Source organism: Eptesicus fuscus, chromosome 10 (assembly GCF_027574615.1).
Source record: "Eptesicus fuscus isolate TK198812 chromosome 10, DD_ASM_mEF_20220401, whole genome shotgun sequence".
Lineage (NCBI taxonomy): Eukaryota > Metazoa > Chordata > Mammalia > Chiroptera > Vespertilionidae > Eptesicus > Eptesicus fuscus.
In genome coordinates, this window is record NC_072482.1 from 5,860,898 (window position 1) to 5,884,004 (window position 23,107).

Sequence of the window (23,107 nt, forward strand, 5' to 3'; positions counted from 1 at the left end):
CCAATATCCCTCATGAACATAGATGCCAAAATCCTCAACAAAATACTAGCAAATCGGATCCAGCAGGACATCAGAAAGATCATACACCATGACCAAGTAGGATTTATCCCAGGGATGCAAGGATGGTACAATATCCGCAAATCAATAAACGTGATACATCACATAAACAAATTGAGAGATAAAAATCACATAGTCATATCAATTGATGTAGAAAAAGCATTTGACAAAATCTAACACCCTTTCTTTTTTTTTTAAAATATATTTTATTGATTTTTACAGGGAGGAAGGGAGAGGGATAGAGAGCTAGAAACGTCGATGAGAGAGAAACATTGACCAGCTGCCTCCTGCACACCCCCCACTGGGGATGTGCCCGCAACCAAGGTATAAGCCCTTGACCGGAATCGAACCCAGGACCTTCCAGTCCGCAGGCCGATGCTCTATCCACTGAGCCAAACCGGTTTCGGCTTAACACCCTTTCTTAATAAAAACTCTCAGCAAGGTGGGAATAGAAGGATCATACCTCAACATAATAAAAGCCATATATGATAAACCCACAGCCAATATCATACTCAATGGGGAAAAACTAAAACCATTTCCCCTAGGAACAGGAACAAGACAGGGATGCCCACTCTCACCACTCCTGTTCGACATAGTACTGGAGTATTAGCCATTGCAATTAGACAAGAAGAAATAAAAGGCATCCAAATTGGAAAAGAGGAAGTAAAACTGTCCTTATTTGTAAATGACATGATATTGTACATAAAAAACCCTGGAGACTCCATCAAAAAACTATTAAGACTTAATAAATGAATTCGGCAATGTAGCAGGATACAAAATTAACGCCAAGAAATCTATGGCATTTCTATACACCAATAATGAACTTACAGAAAGAGAGACTAAAAAAGCAATCCCATTTACCATTGCGCGCGCACACACACACACACACACACACACACACACACACAAAGATATCTAGGAATAAACTTAACTAAGGAGGTAAAAGACCTATACGCGGAAAACTACAGGACACTGAAAAAAGAGATAGAGGAAGACATAAACAGATGGAAGAACACACCATGTTCATGGATTGGTAGAATCAACATCATTAAAATGTCCATACTACCCAAAGCAATCTATAGATTCAATGCAATCCCTATTAAAATACCAACAGCATATTTCACAGCCCTAGAAAGAACTCTCCAAAAATTCATCTGGAATAAAAAAAGACCCCGAATAGCCACAGCAATCCTGAGAAATAAGAACAAAGTAGGAGGGATCTCAATACCAGATTTCAAGCTGTATTACAAAGCCACTATTCTCAAAACAGCCTGGTACTGGCACAAGAACAGGCATATAGACCAATGGAATAGAATAGAGAACCCAGATATGACCCAAACCACTATGCTCAATTAGTATTTGACAAAGGAGGCATGAACATACAATGGAGTCAAGACAGTCTCTTCAATAAATGGTGTTGGGAAAATTGGACAGAAACATGCAAAAAAATGAAACTAGACCACCAACTGACACCATACACAAAAGTAAACTCAAAATGGATAAAGGACTTAAACGTAAGACAAGAAACCATAAAAATACTAGAGGAATCCACAGGCAGAAAAATCTCAGACATACGCCGAAGCAATTTCTTCACCGATACCGCTCCTAGGGCAATGGAAACTAAAGAGAAAATAAACAAATGGGACTACATCAAAATAAAAAGCTTTTGCACAGCAAAAGAAACCATCAACAAAATAACAAGAAAGGCCACTGTATGGGAGAACATATTTGCAAATGTTATCACTGATAAAGTTTTAATCTCCAACATCTACAGGCAGCTTATTCAACTTAATAAAAGGAAGATAGGGAGAGGAACCAAGATGGCGGCATAGTTAAACAACTAATCTGTTGCCTCACACAACAATTTCAAAAACACAACTAAAAGACAAAAACGTCTACCACCCAGAACCACGGGAAAGCTGGCTCAGTGGAAGATTTACAGCTGAGAAGAGAAAGGAGCACAATCGCTGAAAAGCTGAGGTACGGAGGCACGCGAATCGGGCCGGCGGCGGCGGGCGGCTGGGTGCGCGGCTTTTCTTCAACCCGCAGGGAGACAAGCTCCCGATCACTCTGAAATCCAGTTTCTGGGGACACTCGGGGGACCCAGACGCCTACGGGGAGAAGCTGGACTCTCGGCCATCGGGTCGGAAAGTGAGAGTGACTTTTTTGCAGAGGTGCGCCCAGCAATCATTGTTTACTGCGCTGGTGCGCGGGGCGCAGGGACTTGGAAACGGGAAAGGCAAAGACGGCTGACGGCAGCCATTGCCGTTGGCCACGCCCCAGCCTAGTGACGCCCTGAGACCCCGCCCCGCCCTGAGGCCCCGCCCCGCACATTCTACAAACCCGCCCAGGCTCCACACAGCGGCTTTTGCATATAAATGGCCTGTTCTGTGGCAGCTTAACCAACTACAGCTCCAGACTGCTCCAAAACCGCCCAAGCAAAGGAGGAGAAAACTAGCCCTAGCTGTAGCTCCTGCTGGGGAACACACAGTACACAAGGGTACACCAAGAGTGTCCACCTCAAGTAACTGGGAGGCTGACCCGTTGAACCAATAGGACACCTAGTAGACAAAACTACCCTACCAACTCAGGGAAGCAGAGAATATGAGAAGGCAAGGAAACAGATCACAAACCAAAGAAATGGAGGAGAATAAGCGACTGGACATAGAGTTCAAAACCACGGTTATAAGGTTTTTCAAGAATTTCATGGAAAAGGCCGATAAATTCAATGAGACCCTTGAGGATATGAAAAAGGACCAACTAGAAATTAAACATACACTGACTGAGATAAAAAATATTATACAGAGACCCAAAAGCAGACTAGAGGATTGCAAGAATCAACTCAAAGATTTGGAATACAAAGAGGCCAAGGACACTCCTCCAGAGAAGCATGAAGAGAAGAGAATTCAGAAAGTTGAAGATAGTGTAAGAAGTCTCTGGGACAACTTCAAGCGAACCAACATCAGAATTATGGGGGTACCAGAAGAAGAGAGAGAGCAAGATGCTGAAAACCTATTTGAAGAAATAATGAACGAAAACTTCCCGCACCTGATGAAAGAAATAGACTTACGAGTCCAGGAAGCGCACAGAACCCCAAACAAAAGGGATCCAAAGAGGACCACACCAAGACACATCATAATTAAAATGCCAAGAGCAAAAGACAAAGAGAGAATCTTACGAGCAGCAAGAGAAAAACAGTTAGTTACCTACAAGGGAGCTCCCATACGATTATCAGCTAATTTCTCAACAGAAACCATGCAGGCCAGACGGGAGTGGCAAGAAATATTCAAAGTGATGAATAGCAAGAACCTACAACCAAGACTACTCTACCCAGCAAAGTTATCATTCAGAATTGAAGGGCAGATAAAGAGCTTCACAGATAAGAAAAAGCTAAAGGAGTTCATCACCACCAAACCAGCATTATATGAAATGCTGAAAGGTATTCTTTAAAAAGAGGAAAAAGAAGAAGAAAGATAAAAATTATGAACAACAAATACATATATATCAACAAGTGAATCTAAAAGTCAAGTGAATTAAAAATCTGAGGAACAGAATAAACTGGTGAACTTAATAGAATCAGAGGCATAGAATGGGAGTGGATTGATAATTCTCAGGGGGAAAGGGGTGTCTGTGTGGGGAGTATGGGAAGAGACTGGACAAAAATCATACACCTATGGATAAGGACAGCGCGGGGGGAGGTAAGGGAAGAGGGGGGGTAGGAACTGGGTGGTGGGGAGATATGTGGGGAAAAAGGAGAAACAATTGTAATCTGAACAATAAAGATTCATTAAAATAAAAATAAATAAATAATAAGATGAAAAAAAAAAAAAGGAAGATAAATGATCCAATAAAAAATGGGCAACGGACCTAAATAGAATCTTTCAAAAGAAGACAGAAGGAAGGCCAAGAGACACATGAAAACATGCTCAAAGTCACTAATTATCCGAGAGATGCAAATCAAAATGACAATGTGGTACCATCTCACACCTGTCAGAATGGCTATCATCAACAAATCAACAAATGACAAGTGCTGGCAAGGATGTGGAGAAAAAGGAACCCTTGTGCACTGCTGGTGGGAATGCAGACTGGTGCAATCACTGTGGAGAACAGTATGGAGTTTCCTCAAAAAACTAAAAATGGAACTACCGTTTCACCCAATAATCCCACTTCTAGGAATATATCCCAAGAAACTAGAAACACCAATAAGAAAGGATATATGCACCCCTATGTTCATAGCAGCACAATTCACCCTAGCTCAGATTTGGAAACAGCCTAAATGCCCATCAGCAGATGAGTGGATTAGAAAACGATGGTACATCTACACAATGGAATACTACGCTGCTATAAAAATTTGCAACAGCATGGATGGAACTGGAGAGCATTATGCTAAGTGAAATAAGCCAGGCAATGAAAGAAAAATACCACATGATCTCACTCATTTATGGAAAATAAATAACACTATAACCTGATGAACAAAAAGATAGATACAGAAGCAGTAAAGCATTGAACAGACTGTCAAATTAAAATGGGAAGGCTGGGGAGTGTAGGGAAAGAGATCAACCGAAGGACTTGTATGCATGCATATAAGCTAAGGTGACCAGATCGTCCCGCGGACAAATTGTTAAAAATCAGGACTGTCCCACCAAAAGCGGGAAGATCTGGTCACCTTAATATAAGCACAACCAATGGACACAAGACACTGGAGGGGTGGGATGAGGGCATGCGACAGGGGGTAGGGGAGGCTGGGGGGAGGTCAATGGGGAAAAAAAAGGAGATATACGTACTACTATATGTAATACTTTAAACAATTAAAAAAGTAAAAATGAAAATCTACATGTAAAAAAAATATATCTTTACTACACACTGGTACACTATCATAATAATGAAGAGCTAATATGCTAATGGTCAGGACACTGTAACATATAACGACTGATTGCAGGAAGCTGCCTGCGCATGCGAAGGGGGCGTTGCTCCAGAGACAGGGCGGAAGCAGGAAGGTGCCTGGAGGAGGCAGGACCAGCCCATGCTGGGGAGGGCAGGGGTGAGAGCCCATAGTGGCTCCATCACCAGTCCTTCGCCACCCACCACTCGCACTCAGAGCATCCTGCTGCCCACCTGCCAGGGGAAGGAGCACAGTGCAGCAGGCGGGAGGCTTCCACACTCTCCTCTGGCGCCATGACGGGACAGAGCCACCGCGTTGCTCCAGAGATAGGGCGGAAGTGGGGAGGCGCCTGGCGAAGGAGGGACCAATCCGAGCAACTGGAGGAACTGAGGGTGGGACTTGAAGCAGCCAGAAGGGTCGGGGGCTGGGCCAGGCACGCTGGAGCTCTTTGTGAAGAGGTTTGGGTGTCAAGGCAGGGCAGCGCCGCGCAATTTTGCACGCTGGCTCCTAGTTTGTATATAAAAACAAACCCTTGCCTGGCCAGGTGGCTCAGCTGATTAAAGTGTCTCTTGCCTCTACACCAAAAGGTTGAGGGTTCAATCCTCAGTCAGGATGAGTGTGGGAGGCAATGGATTAATATTTCCCTCTCCTCCCCTCCCCTCCCCTCTCCTCTCCTCTCCTCTCCTCTCCTCTCCTCTCCTCTCCTCTCCTCTCCTCTCCTCTCCTCTCCTCTCCTCCCCCTCCCCCTCCCCCTCCCCCTCTCCCTTCCTCTCCCTCTCCCTCTCCCCTCCCCTCCCCTCTCCTCCCCTCCCCTCCCCTCTCCTCTCCCCTCTTCTCCCCTCTCTCTCTCTCTCTCTAATATAAAAAAAACAATAAACATATCCTCTGGTGACAACAACAAATCCTTCTGAACTTTGCAAACTCTTTTTATCCTTTAAAAAAGTCTTTTAAATTGTTATTGGCTAGATTTAATATACTGAAACATTATATTAAAATAATACATTTGTATACACTTAGAAAACAGAAACCACCTTTTGGAGTCAGACATAACTTGGACCTGAACCCCAGATGTGCATTTACTTATACATATCATACTGGGCAAGTAATTTACCTAGCTGGGCCTCAGTTCACCATCTATAATCTGTGATTAAAAATAAACCTCAAACCCTTACCAGTGTGCTCAGTGGTTAGCGCTTTTAACCCTCACACCAAAGGGTCATGGGTTCCATTCCCAGTCAAGGACATGTGCCTGGATTTCAGGTTCGATCCCTGGCCTCAGTCAGCGTGAGTGTGGGAGGCAACCCATTGGTATGTCTCTCTGACATTAATGTTTCTTCTCTCTTTCTCTTTCCTTCTCCCTCCCTTCCACTCTCTCTGAAAATCAATGGCAAAATATCCTCAAGTGAGAAAAAAAAAAATATATATATATATATATATATATAAAATAAATATACATATATATAATAAAATAAATAAACAAACTTCATGCTATGAAATAATAATTTAGTGGTAATGTTTGGCTGGGCCTCAGTTTCACCATCAACAATCTGGGATTAAAAATACACCTCAAGTTATGAATGAAATGAGAATTTAACCATAATGTTTGGCACTTAATAAGCCTCAGTAAACATCCTTCTCCAGACCTCCCCCCACCCCAACACACACACACACAAAAGATGTTTGCAAATAGTAAATTTCCCTTCATATCATTCATCCTTGTGGCCTCACCTTTAATACTCCTCTATCTTTTTTAGATGTAATATCCTCTCCCTGTTCAGCAACAGCTGCTGCTGGGTTTTCTCCATTGTTTTTGGCACCTTCATCAGTAGTCATTGTCTTTTATAAGTTGGAAACCTGCTGAGAAGAAACATCTTTTAGGAAAAATATCACTTCCTTATGCATAATAAAATGCTCCCAGGAACTGAGCATTTATGACCTGACCTAAGATTTACTTAGGGGCAATAAGGTTAAACACTGAAAATAAAAACAAACAAACAAAAACACAAAAAACATTCACTATGAGCACGTGTTGATGTCATAAGGCACGTAAATAAAACATCATCCAACTCTTCAATTTCCCATCCAGCTCTGGTCCCAAATTAGACAGTAGTATAAAGTAGGTTTGGTAGTGATTATATTCCTTAACATAATTACATTTTGAGAACCAGTGCTTTCAGAACTTTGAAAACATCCTTTTCCTACAGCCATATTCTTGACAGAATTAAGAACTTATCAAGTGACCTGATAAGAGAAATTTCAATTTAATCATTATCAGAAATAATCAGGCTTTGGAAGCTGACAGATCCCAGTCCGAGTCCTAGCTCCAGCAATATCTGTTTGACACTTGCAAACTTACTTAATGTCACACTGAGCTTCAGTTTCACATCTGTAAAATGGACATAGTACATTGCTCATACAGTTACTGTGAGACATTAATAAGATAATGTATGTTAAGGGATTAGCACTGAATCAGAACTCAAAAATGTAAGCATTTATTATGATTACTATTAGGTCTTCTATAGGGTTACATTTTTCATTTCTTGCTCAAAAATACCTACAGAATGAGGCTCTTCCCTAGTGTGATATTCAAGGTCCTTCACAAGCTGATCCTAATCTATCTTTTAGGTCCAGCTTCCACGACTTTCTTTTACTTTTTAAAATGCAGCTCATGCTCTAGCCAACCCCAGACCAATTCCTCTTCCATAACAATCCCTGTGCTTTCCCATCTCCAAGCTTTTGTCATTCTTTTTCTTCCCCAAACATTCTCCCCCTTCAAATGCTCCCTCTACCAACCTTGACCTTATACTTGGAGGTGGTCTGCCCTTTTCTGTACTTACTTAGCTCTTCCCTTGATTTGCTGTCTAAAATATATTCATAAACAGATTTGTTGGATTTAAAAGATCCTTGAGAGCATGGGCCATACTTTTGTTTATGTATAGACTAGAGGCCCAGTGCACAAAATTCATGCACGCAGGGGGAGGGGGTACCTCAGCCTGGCCTGCACCCTTTCACAATCCGCAATCCGGGACCCCTCGGGGGATGTTCAACTGCCGGTTTAGGCTGGATCCCACAGGGATCCCACAGGGATCGCGCCTAAACTCTGTCAGACATCCCTCTTGCAATCCGGGACCGCTGGCTCCTAACTGCTCACCTGCCTGCCTGATCGCCCCTAACTGCTCACCTACCTGCCTGATCACCCCTAACCACCTCTGTATCGGCCCCTAGTGCTGCGGCTTTGTCTGGGAGGTCGTCCGGAAGATTGTTTGGCTGTCCAGTCTAATTAGCATATTGTGCTTTTATTATTATAGATTCTTTAGAATATCTCTACCTTTCAAATGAGTAAGACAGAAAGGACAAAGAATTTGGAGCTCCTTTCAAACTATTTGATGTTGGCTACTTTAACTTCTTATACTAATAAGCCTTTTTCCCCTACCTGTGTAAGTACTGGTAGAATAACCTTAATATCTACTTTCACAGAGGGATCTTCTGTATTAAATGGTATAATGTGTATTTTTTAAAAATATATTTTTATTGATTCAGAGAGGAAAGGAGAGGGAGAGAGATAGAAACATCAATGATGAGAAAGAATCATCAATCGGCTGCCTCCTGCATACTCCCTATTGGGGATTGAGTCCGCAACCCAAGCATGTGCCCTGACAGAGAATCAACTGTGACCTCCTGGTTCATGAGTTGACACTCAATCACTGAGCCATACCAGCCTGGCATAGTGTGTATTTTAAAAGTCTACTACCCCAATGTTAGCTCTTAGTATTATCAGTCACCCTAGTGATGGGCATTTTTTTTCATGCAAGGCAAATCAATGTTACCAAAGGCTAATTAATAGATGAAACAAAGCACACCTCACTAATTACTGCCATGATTAATTCCATACTGCTCTCCTGGTTGAGCAGGGAAAGTCAAGAATTAGTCACTCCTATAGCTATTCCTTAATAGGCTTAAAATGATGCACGGCTCCCTAAAGTCACCTGCTGTATCTTCTTGCCTACACAGTCAAAAAGAGCTATTTTACACTTGTGAAAATGTCTCAAGACAACTAAAACTATACTGTAGTATTTTAACTCATTTCCAATTGACCTAAATTTATTTCAGTGTCAACAAAGACACAAATCAAATTTTGCTGTCCCCCAAAATCTCAGAGAGAACACCAAAAACCAGGGGCTAAATCCTTTTGCTTTATCTTCTAGTACAGTTTATGCCAAATACAAAAGATCCAAATGCTTGGCTCAGGATAAGGGAAAGGCCAGAACAAAGCACTCTCAAACAAACAACAACAAAAATTAAGTATCTAGTTGCATGGGATGCTCGGCTAGATAATTAGGAAAAGTAGATGAACAGGGCTGAGTCCCAGCGTCTAGAAACCTTCCCCTTAGAACAGACTTCTGTGATGCACAGAAACTTGTAGAAGGCACCTCAAAAACGGGGGGTAAAATCTTATAACTATTTTGGAGGTCATGGATTACATCCCTGGAAAAATACATACACAAGGAGGTAGGTTGGGAGAGGGGGAGGAGCTGCTGCTTCACAGATCCATCAACAGAACCCCAAGGGAAACCTTGAATTAAATCAATAAGCAAATTAAAACCACTAGGTGAAAGGTTATTAGGGAACAGGACAGTCCCATGTCTCAAAGCATGAACCTACAGCTGACTTGTTATTAAAAAAAGGAAAAAGGGCTTAGCAATGAAGTGACCTAACAGATGTACCCTCAATACAAGTGATCTACATCACGACCAAGCTCTGCATCACCAATAATACCACAAACTGATATCACTGTGCCTCCTGACATGAAATAATGAAAAGCATCCATGTAGCAGTACTACCAAAAATGCTTAACCTGAAACTAACCGAGAAAAAAAGACAAAATTAGGTTGTGAAACATTCTACAAGACAACTGGCGTAGACTCCTAATAATGTTAAGGTCATAAAAGACAAAAAACTAATAAACAAACAAACAAAAGGGGGCGGGGAACTGCTCTAGTTTAAAGGAGACTAAAGAGACACAACAAACTCAATGTGTGGTCCTTGGCTGGATCCTGGATTAGGGGACAAAAGTTATTAAAGTACATTTGGGAAAGAATTAGAAAAATTTGGAAAAACAGACTGTATATTATATTATTATTATTGTACTAGAGGCCCGGTGCACGAAATTCGTGCATGGGGGTGGGGGTGGTGTCCCTCAGCCCAGCCTGTACCCTCTCCAATCTGGGACCCCTCGAGGGATGTCCAACTGCCCGTTTAGGCCCAATCCCACCGGGACTGCTGGCTCCCAACTGCTTGCCTGCCTGCCTTCCTGATTGCCCCTAACCGCTTCTGCCTGCCAGCCTGATCACCCCCTAATCACTCCCCTGCCAGCCTGATTAATGCCTAACTGCTCCCCTGCCAACCTGTTTACCCCCAACTTCCCTCCTCTGCCGGCCCTGGTCACCCCTAACTGCCCTCCCCTGCAGGGTTGATTGCCTCCAACTTCCCTCCCTTGCAGGCCAGGTGCCTCCCAACTGCCCTCCCCTGCTGGCCATCTTGTGGTGGCCATCTTGTGTCCACATGGGAGCAGGATCTTTGACCACATGGGGGCAGACATATTGTGTGTTGGAGTGGTGGTCAATCTGCATATTACTCTTTTATTAGATAGGATAGAGGCCTGGTGCAGGAGTGGGGGCCAGCTGGTTTGCCCTGAAGGGTGTCCCAGAGAAGGGTGGGGGTTCCCTTGGGGCATGGGGCAGCCTGAGCAAGGGGCCTGTGGTGTTTGCAGGCCAGCCACGCCCCCTGGCAACCCAAGCGGAGGCACTGGTATCTGGAATTTATTTACCTTCTACAATTGAAACTTTGTAGCCTGGAGCGGAGCCAAGCCTCCTGCATGCTCCACCGGCAGCCATTTCTGTTTGAGTTAATTCCCCTTCTATAAATGAAACTTTGTAGCCTTAAGCAGAGGCCTGAGCCTGTCCAGGGTGTGCAGAAAGCTTTGCTTTCTCCATTACCACGGGCAACCCTGGCCTGGTCTCTCCAGCTCCGTGGCTGCCGCCATTCTGTTTGAATTTGTTTACCTTCTATAATTGAAACTTTGTAGCTTGAGTGGAGGCTTAGGCCTGTCAAGGGCAGGCAGAAAGCTTGTTTCCCTCTGTTGCCTGGGAAACCTTGCTCTCTGTGGCTGTAGCCATCTTGGTTCAGTTTATTTGCATACTCTCCCTGATTGGCTGGTGGGCGTGGCTTGGGCTGGTGGGCGTGGCTTTGGTGTAGCGGAGGTATGGTCAATTTGCATATTTGTCTATTATTAGGTAGGATAATGTTGGCTTTCTAGAATGTGATACAGTACTGTGGTCTTATGCAAAACGACATCCTCATTCTTTGGAGACATATGCTGAAGTATTTAGGGTGAGATGTCACAGGAAGTCTGCCATTTAATAGTACTTTCCAATCATTTAAGAAAAAGCATGTGCGAGCACAAATATCGCAAGAAACAAAACCAAAGCACCGAGAAAGCATGTTTATAATACATCCAAAGGCAATGCTTTTCTTTTGAATGTTCATCATTTGGATCAGCTCAATTTTTAAATGAAAATACTGTCAATCAACAAACATTTTATTTTGGGTCCTAACCCTGCCCTTTGGAAATAATGGCTTTCTAAAGTTCAAATAAATAGAAAACTTGTATTAGCTGATTTGCTCTTCATTCTCGGCTCTAACACTTCAAGGGATACAAGTATTCTTTATAATCTCAGAGAACAGTTCTGAGTAAAACGGAATCCATATGAAGAGGGGTAGCATGAGTAATTAAAATGCAAAGATAAAACAACTTTTGAAAGCATATAAATCTGGAAGAATAAAGAAATAAACTGAACTTTCCAGTATTTCTTTTTAATTCCAGTTATGCCATTTGGGATATAAAGTTTTGTAAGCAAACAAAACAAATTATATTTAAAAAAACTTTTTCTTTGATCTAGTGTTATATGAAAACAACCTAAGTATGTGCCCTGAGTGGCCTAGTTAATTGGAGTGCTATCCTGTACACGAAAAGGTTGTGGGTTCGATTCCTGGTCAGGGCACACACCTAGGTTGCAGGTTCGATCACCAGTCAGGGCATGTGTGGGAGGCAGCCGGTCAATGTTTCTCTCTCACATTGACGTTTCTCTCTCTCTCCTTTCCTCTAAAACTAACTTGAAAAAAGAAAGAAAAAAGGCAGTAAAATCAGATGATTCCTAAAAACCTGTAAGACACACATACTTCTTTAGAAGTCCCCCCCCCCTTTTTTTTTCATAAGAGAGCCTTTTCTTTATTCTGGATTTAAAATCACTATGTAGCTACGGATATTAATCTATGATAAAACTCACTGTTCTGAACTGCCAAAGGGGAGAAATTGCAACCCAGTACAGCAGAGAGGAACGCGCAGTTCCTTCTGTTATGAACATGCCAGATAAGCACATACTCTCCAATGTGCCAGTCAGCAAACACCTGAGATGTAACAGAAAAATGAGAATACGCTTAAAATTTCATCAACAGTACACTGAAAGCGTCAGTTAACATAATTAAATTGTCATATCCCCCCAAATGAAGTCACTTTAAAGCTTTATCCATTAATTTCCCGTGTATATTATTTACTATGTTGCTCTCTTTGTTGAAATATCAGTCGGCATCTTGTACTATACTGTCCTCACAGGAGTTTTCACAAAAAAGAATACAGGAAATGGCTACTTTGTTAGAAGCATAGAAAATCACAGCACCATTCCAAGTACCACAGATGTCTGGGCCATAAAGTCTTTCAGCCTCCTACAACTACAACACAAAAAAAAGAAAGAGAACCCAAGAAGGAGTTATACCTAGTGCTTGGGAGTGAATACAATACAAGTGCATCCTAATTTTGAAAATATCCATGTAAGGATGAACTGGAAGGCCCTCATTTACTTTTAACACCAGACCTCTCTCAACCATTTAAGTCCAGTAACACAGTAGTGGCAGTCAGGAGTTATCTATTTGTAGACAAGACATATGTACACAAAAGAGATAAGTATGCACGCAGAGGAAACCAGGTCAAATATAAAGACAGACAATCCAACTATATAAAACTGCACACTATTTATATTTACCTACTTTCCTCCACATTGGGGTGGGAATGAGGAGACGAACAATCCTCCTATACATGCTCATCTTTTTTCTCCTTTAAAAAAGAAACCTTTGAGAAGATATACAAATAGCCAATAAGCACATGAAAAGACACTCAAAATCATTAGTTACAAGGAAAATGCACATCAAAATCACCATGAGATACCATACCCATTAGCACGGCTATTACCAAAGAAAGGAAAATGACAAGTGCTAGTGAGGATGTAGAGAAATTGGAACCCTCATGCTGGTGGAAATGTCAATGGCACAGCCTCCGTGGAAAAATTTGGTGGTCCTTCAAAATGTCAAACATAGAATTACCATATAATCCATCTATTGCACTCCTAGGTATATACCCAAAAGAAGTGAAAGCAGCCCTGGCTCGGTGGCTCAGTTGGTTGGAGCGTTGTCCTGTACACCAAAAAGGTTGTGGGTTTGGTCCCTGGCTGGGGCAGTTAGATACGCGATGCAACCAATGGATGGCTGTCTGTCTCCCGCCCCCCTTCTGCTCTCTAAGAAGTCAATAGCATATCCTCAGGTGAAGTTTAAAAAAAAAAGAAGAAAAAAGAATCGGGTAGCCAACTCAGGGGGAAAGAACACTATAGGAAGGAGACATTTGAGTTGAAAGTTGAAAGATAAGGGGCATTCACTTATTCATTCAGCAAATATCTACTGAGCATCAACTATGTGTCAGGTAGTATTCTAGGCAATGGAGATACAGTGTAAACAACAAAACAATTCCTATTTCCATGGAACTTACTTAAATTTTTATAGGAGTGAAGACAGTAAGAGTGAGTCTCTACTACTTGTTCATGCTTTTGATAAAAACAATTAATTTCTACCTGTGTCACAGGGGTATTAACTTGGGTTGATTCACTAGGGCCAAACAGTTTGATTCCAAGTCTGATGATGATTTCTAAGAACAAGCCAGCAAGGTACATATGACAAAAGTCTGTAGACTGTATATACTAGGTGTACCGGTTAATAATATGGATGTTTTTTCAATAGATGGAGGTACACATATGTTGAAATATATGCGATTTTGTTGTATTGACAGAAAGCTTCAAAACTTCATATGTCAAATTTGCTGGAGGTGTTATCATAGATATTTTTACACTTAAAAATGTCAAATTTCAAAGAAAAAAAAAAGTCAAATTTCGTACCAAAGAAGAGCATTTGCGGAAAGTTATAATTCATTACTTTATTTCGAAGAAAAATGCTGCTGAATTCTTAGAGAAGCTTATGGTGAACATGCTCCATCTCAAGATACTTGTGAACGGTCTTTAAATGCTTTAAAAGTGATGATTTCGATGTGAAAGACAAAGAACGTCCAGGTCAACCAAAAAAGTTTGAAGACCAACAATTACAAGCATTATTGGATGAAGATGTCAAAGTAAAAAACAACTTGCAGAAAGATTAAACGTTGCTCAGCAAACAATTTTCAATCGTTTACAAGCAATGGGAAATTGTGACTGGTGATGAAAAGTGGATTTTGAGAATCCCAAATGCACAAAATCATGGGTTGATCCAGGTCAACCATCAACAGCAACTGCCAGGCCAAATCACTTCAGAAAGAAGACAATGCTCTGCGTTTGGTGGGATCAGGAAGGTGTGGTGTATTATGAGCTTCTAAAACCAGGTGAAATCGTTAATACTGATCGCTACCGACAACAAATAATCAATTTGAACCACGCTTTCATTATGAAACGACCAGAATGTGCCAGAAGACATGGCAAAGTAATTTTGCTTCATGATGACGCACCATCACACACTTCAAAGCCAGTTCAAGACACGTTAAAAGATCTTGCCTGGGAAGTATTAACCCACCCGTTGTATTCACCAGACCTTGCTCCTTCAGATTACCACTTGTTCTGATCGATGGCATACACACTTTCTGAGCAGCACTTCAAAATGTACGAAGAAGTGGAAAATTGGGTCTCTGAATGGTTTTTCCTCAAAACAAGCAAAGTTCTATTAGGACGGTATCCACAAATTACCTGAAAGTTGGGGAAATGTGTAGCTAGCGATGAACATTACTTTGAATAAAGCACTTTTGATGTTTCTCTTGAAATTATCGTGTTTTCTCGATTACAAAATCTGCATTATTAACTGGTACACCCGGTATAGGTAGAGAATGTATCCTATTCATTTTTGTACCCCCACAACCTAGTATAAATGAATGACATACAACAGACACTCAATAAACAATGGAATGAATTGTGATTTTCAAAAGCAGTCAATACAAAGATGGCAAAATGCCAGGCACTATGAGCAATCAGTGCTAAAATATCATATTACCAGTGGACTATATTCCTTCTCTAAATCTACTCTGAAAAATCTAATCTGGAGAATTACACAGTACCTGAATGTTCAACTATAAAAATAATATTCTGTTCTAATCAGGTGTGGTAACTAAGAAACCCTCGCATAGTTTATGTATCTCAGAAGTGCACTAAAAGTACATGTCTGTGCATACATACACATAGCAGATTTATCTTATTATTTCAGTTTGGCATTAACATGGGCAGTCAAGAACAGAGGACCACACCTAGCTATCAATCCCTGAACACAGTAGTCCCCCCTTAAACATAGTTTTGCTTTCTACGGTTTGTTACCCACGGTCAACTGTGATCTGAAAATAGTAAATGGAAAATTTCAGAAACAAATAATTGATAGGTTTTAAATTTCACACCGTTTTGAGTAACGTGATGAAATCGCCCATAATCCTGCTTCATCCAGCCTGGGAACGGAATCTTCCCTTTGTACAGCATGTCCACATTGTATATGCTTCCTATTCGTTACTTAGCAGCCATCTCTGTTATCAGATTGACTGCCTTGGTATCGCAGTCCCTGTGTTCAAATACACTTCTTTTACTTAATAATGGCCCCAAAGCACAATACAGCAATGCTGGCAATTCGGATATGCCAAAGAGAAGTCGTAAAGTGCTTCCTTTAAGTGGAAAGGTTTGAGAGAGAGACCACATTCACATAGCTTTCTTTTTTTTACGTCAGATGGATAATGTGCCAAAGTTGTACATCTCACACAAAAGCGTGACAACCTAATCATCACGCTTATGAACTACAAAAAGGTCACATTCACATAACTTTTATCACAGTATATTGTTATAATTATTCTATTTTATTATTACTGTTGTTAATCTCTTATTGTGCCTAATTTACAAATTAAATGTTACCATAGGTATATATGAATAGGAAAAAACATAAGTCTACTAGTACGCAGGGTCTGGTACTATTTGTAGTTTCAGGCATTATACATTAACTAGCAACTGGAGGAAGAGATGGTTCAGAGAGCTGGAATGCAGAAGAAACTAACTTAGCATAAAGATTCCATATAACATTGCATCCTCTTATAATACTGTCTCATTAATGCACTGTAATTAAATTAAGCAAATTTAAAACATGGCTTCACTATGCTTCCCAAGCTCCATTATATGTCTAAGAGAAAAACTGTACAAGAACATCATTTTGGGTCTGTAAACAAACCCTTAGCCACTTAAATCCCTATCATAGAAGTAAGTATAAAGGACGGAAGGAGGACTGGGACTGAGGAGAGAAAGAGAGTGCTGCTCTCACGCTTGGTGACCAGAGCCTCTGTCTGAGAAACAGTGGGTGTTCCATTACAGGAGAGACTTAAGAATTTGGGGAGAAGTCTAGGGACAAGTGAAATCTATTCAGCTATAACAGATTCTAGGCAAAAAGAATTAAAGAAGATTTATTTTATGTTTCCTACCATCTCTCAAACTCCTCCAATCTCAGTTGGTACCTTCCCCTGTATGAATATCTAGTTACTGACCAGTGAAGTTTGTTAACGTGACTGACTCCACCTATTTCAGGTCAGGCTCTTAGGGCCTGCAAAGGTGACAAGTTAATCTTATAAATTAATTCTATCAGCTAGAAAAAGATTCGTCTATCTCACTAAGTAAACACCCTCTTGAAGTGACTCATATATTCCACAGTTCCAGAACAAATTTCTAATTAAAGGGTGTATGTGGTAGAACACTAAAACATGCCTGAATATAAACTCAGATCTATTAGTAACTAGCTATGGAATCTTTGACCCTCATTCAGTTTCTCCAACTGTATATTTCAGGGGATAGGCTAGAATGTTACTTAAGGTTTATTCCAATGCTAATATTTTCTATTTAGAATTACTTTTAAATTAGTAAATACATGTTTTACTTTATGGGAAAATGAGGTTTGAAATGTAGAAGGGAAAACAACTCTCAAGGAATGGAAAAAGTTATTTTGGTATTAAAAGAGTTTACTTTCCATTGCAACCCTTTGGCAAACATTACTAATTCTGAGCTTTACCCCCCTTAGATATTATACTGGTTTTCTATAGCTGCCATAACAAATTACCACACACTTAATGGCCTAAATAATACAGATTTAATGTCTTACACTTCTGGAGGTCAGGAGTCAGAAATGGACCTCACTGAGCTAAGAGCAAGGTGAGGCCTTGAGAGAGAATCTATTTCCTTTCCTTTCCCAGATTCCAGAGGCCACCCAAATTCTTCATGGCCCTATTTCTTCATTTTCAAAGCCAGCAATATTGCACCTCACTGAACATTTTTCGTCACATCTCCCTCTGAACACAGCTGGGAAAGTTTATCTAGTTCCTAAAGAATCTATGTGATGACAGCCCAGACTTCAAGATGGCGTCAGTCGTACCAGTGAAGAAGAAACTCACAGATGTCAAATTAGGGGAGCTACCAGACTGATACTGATGTGGGATTTTACCCCTAACAACATTGCTGGAGAGTTTCAGGAGCTTTTCAAAGAGGTTACTACCAATATCACAACAAATATGTCAATGTGAAGAAAGGAAGCAACTTCCATGTTTTTCAGCTACTGCCATTCTTACAAGGAACTCAAACACCAGGGGGACGCAAGTATCACTGAAGAGGGCCCAGTGTGGACTCCACAATGACCATGAACTTTGCCAATGACCTCTTAATCCTTTCATATCCTAATTAACACCTAGTAAAAGATGACCTGCACTGGGGAAAAAAAGAGTCTCTTTGTGATTATATCAGGCCCATCTGGATAATTCAGAATAATCTCATCTCAAAATCTTTAACCTTAATCACAACTGCAAAGCCCCCTCTTCTCTGTAATGTAACTAAATTATTTAAAAATTCCAGTGATTAGGATGTAGACATCTCTGAGAAGCCATTATTCTACCTACCGTAGATACCTAGTGATCCAATCAAGGTCATAAAAATTTCTCCCAAGCCTAGAATTCTGTTGACTTACTCCATTTTATACTTAGGGCTCTACAACATTCTTTGCTTTCTCTCCCTTTATTTATTTACTAGGGGCCCGGTGCACAAAATTTGTGCACTGGGGGGGGGGGGAGGGAGAGTGGGGGTTCCCTCTGCCCAGCCTGCCCCCTCTCACTGGCTGGGAGCCCTCAGGGCCTGGGAGCCCTCTGCGGGAGGCGACCAGGCTGATCAGGGGAAGGCGCCAGCCCCATCACCCCGCTGCTACAGCCACTGCCAGCCACCGAGCCGCCAAGGTGTTTATCAACACAGACTCCAGTCTCTTCACCATGAAAAAATGACAACTTTCTTTAGGCATTTTCAAGATGTGTCTTTCATAGGATATGACATTTCTTTCTTTTTTATCCTCACCTGAGGATATGTTTCCATTGATTTTTAGAGTGTGGAAAAGAGAGGGAGAGATAGAGAGCAACATCAATGTGAGAGGGACACTTTAATTGGTTGACTGCTGCATGAGCCCTGACCTGGGCCCCAGCCAGGGAGGACCCCTGTAACCTAGGTACATGCCCTTGATCAGAATTGAACCCGGACCCTGTGGTCGGCAGGCTGAGGCTCTATCCACAGAGCCAAACTGGCTAGGGCAGGATATGACATTTCTTAGCCCCTCCAGCAGCGGACCTTTGTTTTTTCCTCCAGGAGAGTGGTGGAAAAACCCTAGGTCACCTTCTTGGATTCTTATTACCCAAGTTACCAAGAACACTGCAAGTGGCGGCGGACAGGGAGCTTAGCCAATGAGCGGTCAGAAAAGGTGTTTATGCTCGAACTGGTTTGGCTCAGTGGATAGAGCGTCAGCCTGCAGACTGAAGGGTCCCAGGTTTGATTCCTGTTAAGGGCATGTACCTTGGTTGGGGACACATCCCCAGTGGGGAGTGTGCAGGAGGCAGCTGATTGATGTTTCTCTCTCATTGATGGGTTTCTGACTGCCTATCCCTCTCCCCTCCTCTCTGTAAAAAAAAATCAAAAATATATATATTTTTTTTTAAAAAGAAAAGAAGCCCTAACCAGTTTGGCTCAGTGGATAGAGCATCAGCCTGCGGACTCAAGGGTCCAGGGGTCAATTCCGGTCAGGGACATGTATCTTGGTTGCGGGCACATCCCCAGTTGGGGGGCGTGCAGGAGACAGCTGACTGATGTTTCTCTCTCATCAATGTTTCTGGCTCTCTCTCCCTCTCCCTTCCTCTCTGTAAAAAAAATCAATAAAATAATTTAAAGAAAAAAAAGCAAAGGTGTTTGCTCTGCAGCTCATACACAGAGGACCCCCTGTGTTGTGTCCACTGGGCTAGGGGCATGTCCCCGCCGCCCCAAGGGGGCACACCCCTGAGACCAGCAGCCAGCCCCGCGTTGTGGGCGCCGGGCTTGGGGGCGTGTGGAGACCCTGGGCTGTGCGTGCAGCAGCCACTGGGTGTCCACACGCTCCCCAGGGGGCACTTGGCGCCTGCGCCCATAGGCCCTTAGTGGCCGGGGGCGTTCTGGTACCCCGGCCACTCAGGGCTTACGCGCGGGCCTACAGGCTAGGAGCGGCCTGGGTCTCGAAGATGTTCCCGGGATCCAGGCCGCTCAGCACCTGCATATGCAAATTAATCCACCATCTTTGTGGGGTTAATTTGCATACTCACTCCTGGTTAGCTGGTGAGCACAGCAAAGGTACGGTCAATTTGCATGTTTCTCTTTTATTATATAGAACTAGAGGCCCGGTGCACGAAATTCGTGCACAGGGGTGGGGGGGGTGGGGAGGGAGTCCCTCAGCCCAGCCTGCACCCTCTCCAATCTGGGACCCCTCAAGGGATGTCCGACTGCCCGTTTAGGCCCAATCCCACCAGGACTGCTGGCTCCCAACTGCTCGCCTGCTTGCCTTCCTGATTGCCCCTAACTGCTTCCGCCTGCCAGCCTGATCACCCCCTAATCACTCCCCTGCCAGCCTGATTGATGCCTAACTGCTCCCCTGCCAGCCTGTTTGCCCCCAACTTCCCTCCTCTGCCGTCCTGGTGACCCCTAACTGCCCTCCCCTGCAGGATTGATTGCCCCCAACTGCCCTCCCTTAAAGGCCTGGTCCCTCTCAACTGCCCTCCCTTGCAGGCCTGGTTCCTCCCAACTGCGCTCCCCTGCTGGCCATCTTGTGGTGGCCATCTTGTGTCCACATGGGGGCAGGATCTTTGACCACATGGGGGCAGCCATCTTGTGTGTTGGAGTGATGGTCAATCTGCATAATATTCTTTTATTAGATAGGACTAGAGGCCCAATGCACGAAATTCATGCAAGAGTATGCCTTCCTTCCCCCAGCTGCCGGCACTGGCTTCCCTCCAGCCACCAACAGGCACCCAGGACCTGGGCTTCCCTTGCAGCCCCAGCTTCGTCTGGAAGGATGTCTGATCTAATTAGCATATTATGCTTTTACTAGAAACCCGGTGCACGAATTCGTGCACCAGTGGGGTCCCTAGGCCTGGCCTGCGGGATTGGGCCAAAACCGGCTCTCCAACATCCTCCGACGGGTCCCGGATTGCGAGAGGGTGCAGGCCACAGGCCGAGGGACCCCACCAGTGCACAATCGGGGCCAGGGAGGGACGCAGGAGGTTGTCCAGCTAGGGAGGAACCGCGGGAGGGCTCCAGGGCATGTCTGGCCCATCTTGCTCAATCTCAATCAGCTGGACCCAAGCAGCAAGCTAACCTACCAGTCAGAGCGTCTGCCCCCTGATGGTCAGTGCACGTCATAGCGACTGGTCGACTGGCCTACTGTCTGCCCCGTGGTGGTCAATGCACAACATAGGGAGCGGTTGAGCAGCCTTAGCATATCATTAGTATATTACACTTTGATTGGTTGAACGGATGACCAGACACTTAGAATATTAGGCTTTTATTATATAGGATTATTATAGATCATCCAGTTGGGTAACAGCATTCTAACCTACAGTAAAATTATATCTTACATTTGGTATTTATCATTCTGAAAATTCCCTCAGACTTTCAGAAAGCCCAAATTGGACCATTCAGTTTCTCAATCCTATCTAATAAAGAGGGAATATGCAAATTGACCATCACAAAGATGGTGGCACCCACAGTGGAGGTGGGGTTTCCATTAACACAAGATAGCTGCACCCACAGTGGAGGCCGAGTTTCCAAAATGAGCCTTAAGGAGCAATCAGCAGGTACCTGAGGCTGCGTAGCGCCGGCGCTGAGGCAGGGGGTGCAGCCTCAGGTCCCCCGTCCTGGTGCTGAGGCAGAGGACGTGGCCTGAGATCCCCTGTCAAGCCCTGCCAAGCTGGGGTTGTGGCCTGAGGTGCCCTGGCCTGACACCAGGCCACACCCTCTGCCTCAGCACCAGGCCGGGGGACCTGAGGCTGCGCCCCCCGCCTCAGTGCCGGGCTGGGGTCCCTGAGGCCACGCACCACGCCTGGTGGGGCTTGAGAGGGGACCTCAAGGTGCACCCCCTGCCCCAATGCTGGGCCAGGGGACCTGAGGGTGCGCTGGGGGACCTGAGGCTGCGCCCTCCCTTCAGCGGGGCTTGATGGTGGGGACAGCCAGGTCTGGATCTTGCCCAATGGGGGTGGGGTCGGCTGGGTCTGGGACTCGTGCGATTTTGAGGCACTGCGGTTGGGCAGGGACTTGACTTTGGGTTCCGTGGCGTGCCCCAGACTCTGACAGGAGGAAGATTTTCATATACATTTTACTAATTTTCTTTCATCTCTGACACTTCTATTATAGAGAAAGGGCAAATAGCAATATTAAAATATTTCCTCTAATTAATCTCCTTTTAATGTGCACGAATTTCGTGCACCGGGCCACTAGTCTATAATAAGAAAAGCATAATATGCTCATTAGACCAGATGTCCTTCTGGAAGAAGCCAGGGCTGCGAGGGAAGCCCAGGTCGTGGATGCCTGCCGGTGGCTGCAGGGAAGCCCGGGTCCCAGGTGCCAGAGGGAAGCCGGTGCCAGCAGCCGGGGGAAGGAAGGCCTACTCTTGCACAAATTTCATGCATCAGGCCTCTAGTTTTGTAATAAGCTCAAATTTTAGATAAACTTGGTATACACAATACATGTTTTCCTACCTCATCAAATTTAATCACTGGAAAAGTATTTAAAAAATTATTCTGAGTCCCTTACATAATTCCAAAATTTGAACAGCATGTTATAAATGTTGAACACACATGAATATTTTTATAGATTTAGTGGCTTATCCTAATATATAAAAACCCTGGGTTGTAGCAACCAATAACGACCAAGGTTCAACCAATCAGAAGTCAGTCCTGCAGTCAGCGCTGGTTTGCCGTGGCAACCCAGCGCTGACTGCTTCTACTGCAGGTGCGGTGCCTCAGCACTGACTGCTGAGGGGGCTGTGAATCAGAGCCAGAGAGAGCCTGAAGAGAGAACCAGGGACTGATCTGTTGCCTCTGTGGCAGCTTTTGATTAGCACTTGCTTCTCTTTTTCTCTCCCAGTCTGGCCAGTAGCTGCACCTCCATTTCTCTCCAGGCCTCCACCGGGGCTGCTGATCAGCCCCGCCTTTTTGATCAGGCCCTGTTGATAGGCCCAGAGATGCTGGCTGGCATAGGAACTGACCAATCAGAACCAAATGTGGGTGCTGTGAAGAATCAATGGCTGCCTAGGAGGCGGAGCTTTTGACGCTGACTGGCATTGAAACTGACCAATCAGAACCAAATCCGGGTGCTGTGGGGAGCTAATGGCTGCCTAGGAGGTGGAGCTTTTGATAACGACTGGCATAGAAACCAACCAATCAGAACCAAATTGGCCAGCAGA

The 23,107-nt window shown here is 43.6% G+C and overlaps 1 protein-coding gene and 1 pseudogene across 11 annotated transcripts in view; both read right to left on the reverse strand.

The window, feature by feature from the left end:
• Window positions 1-23,107, reverse strand: part of FKBP5 (FKBP prolyl isomerase 5) — a 133,758-nt gene that overhangs the window by 58,349 nt on the left and 52,302 nt on the right. For 10 of the 11 annotated variants that reach the window (XR_008557178.1, XM_054721696.1, XM_054721695.1 and 7 more), the window contains one exon: window positions 6,668-6,793. Coding sequence is in view for 10 of the 11 variants with exons in the window: in XM_054721696.1 (XP_054577671.1) it covers window positions 6,668-6,772 (105 nt within the window). In the remaining variant the exon portion in view is untranslated. Of the gene's footprint in view, window positions 1-6,667; window positions 6,797-23,107 lie in introns of all 11 variants that reach the window. The other variant, XM_054721697.1, reaches the window with a different exon arrangement.
• LOC114229760 (small nucleolar RNA U13) lies at window positions 16,061-16,145 on the reverse strand (annotated as a pseudogene).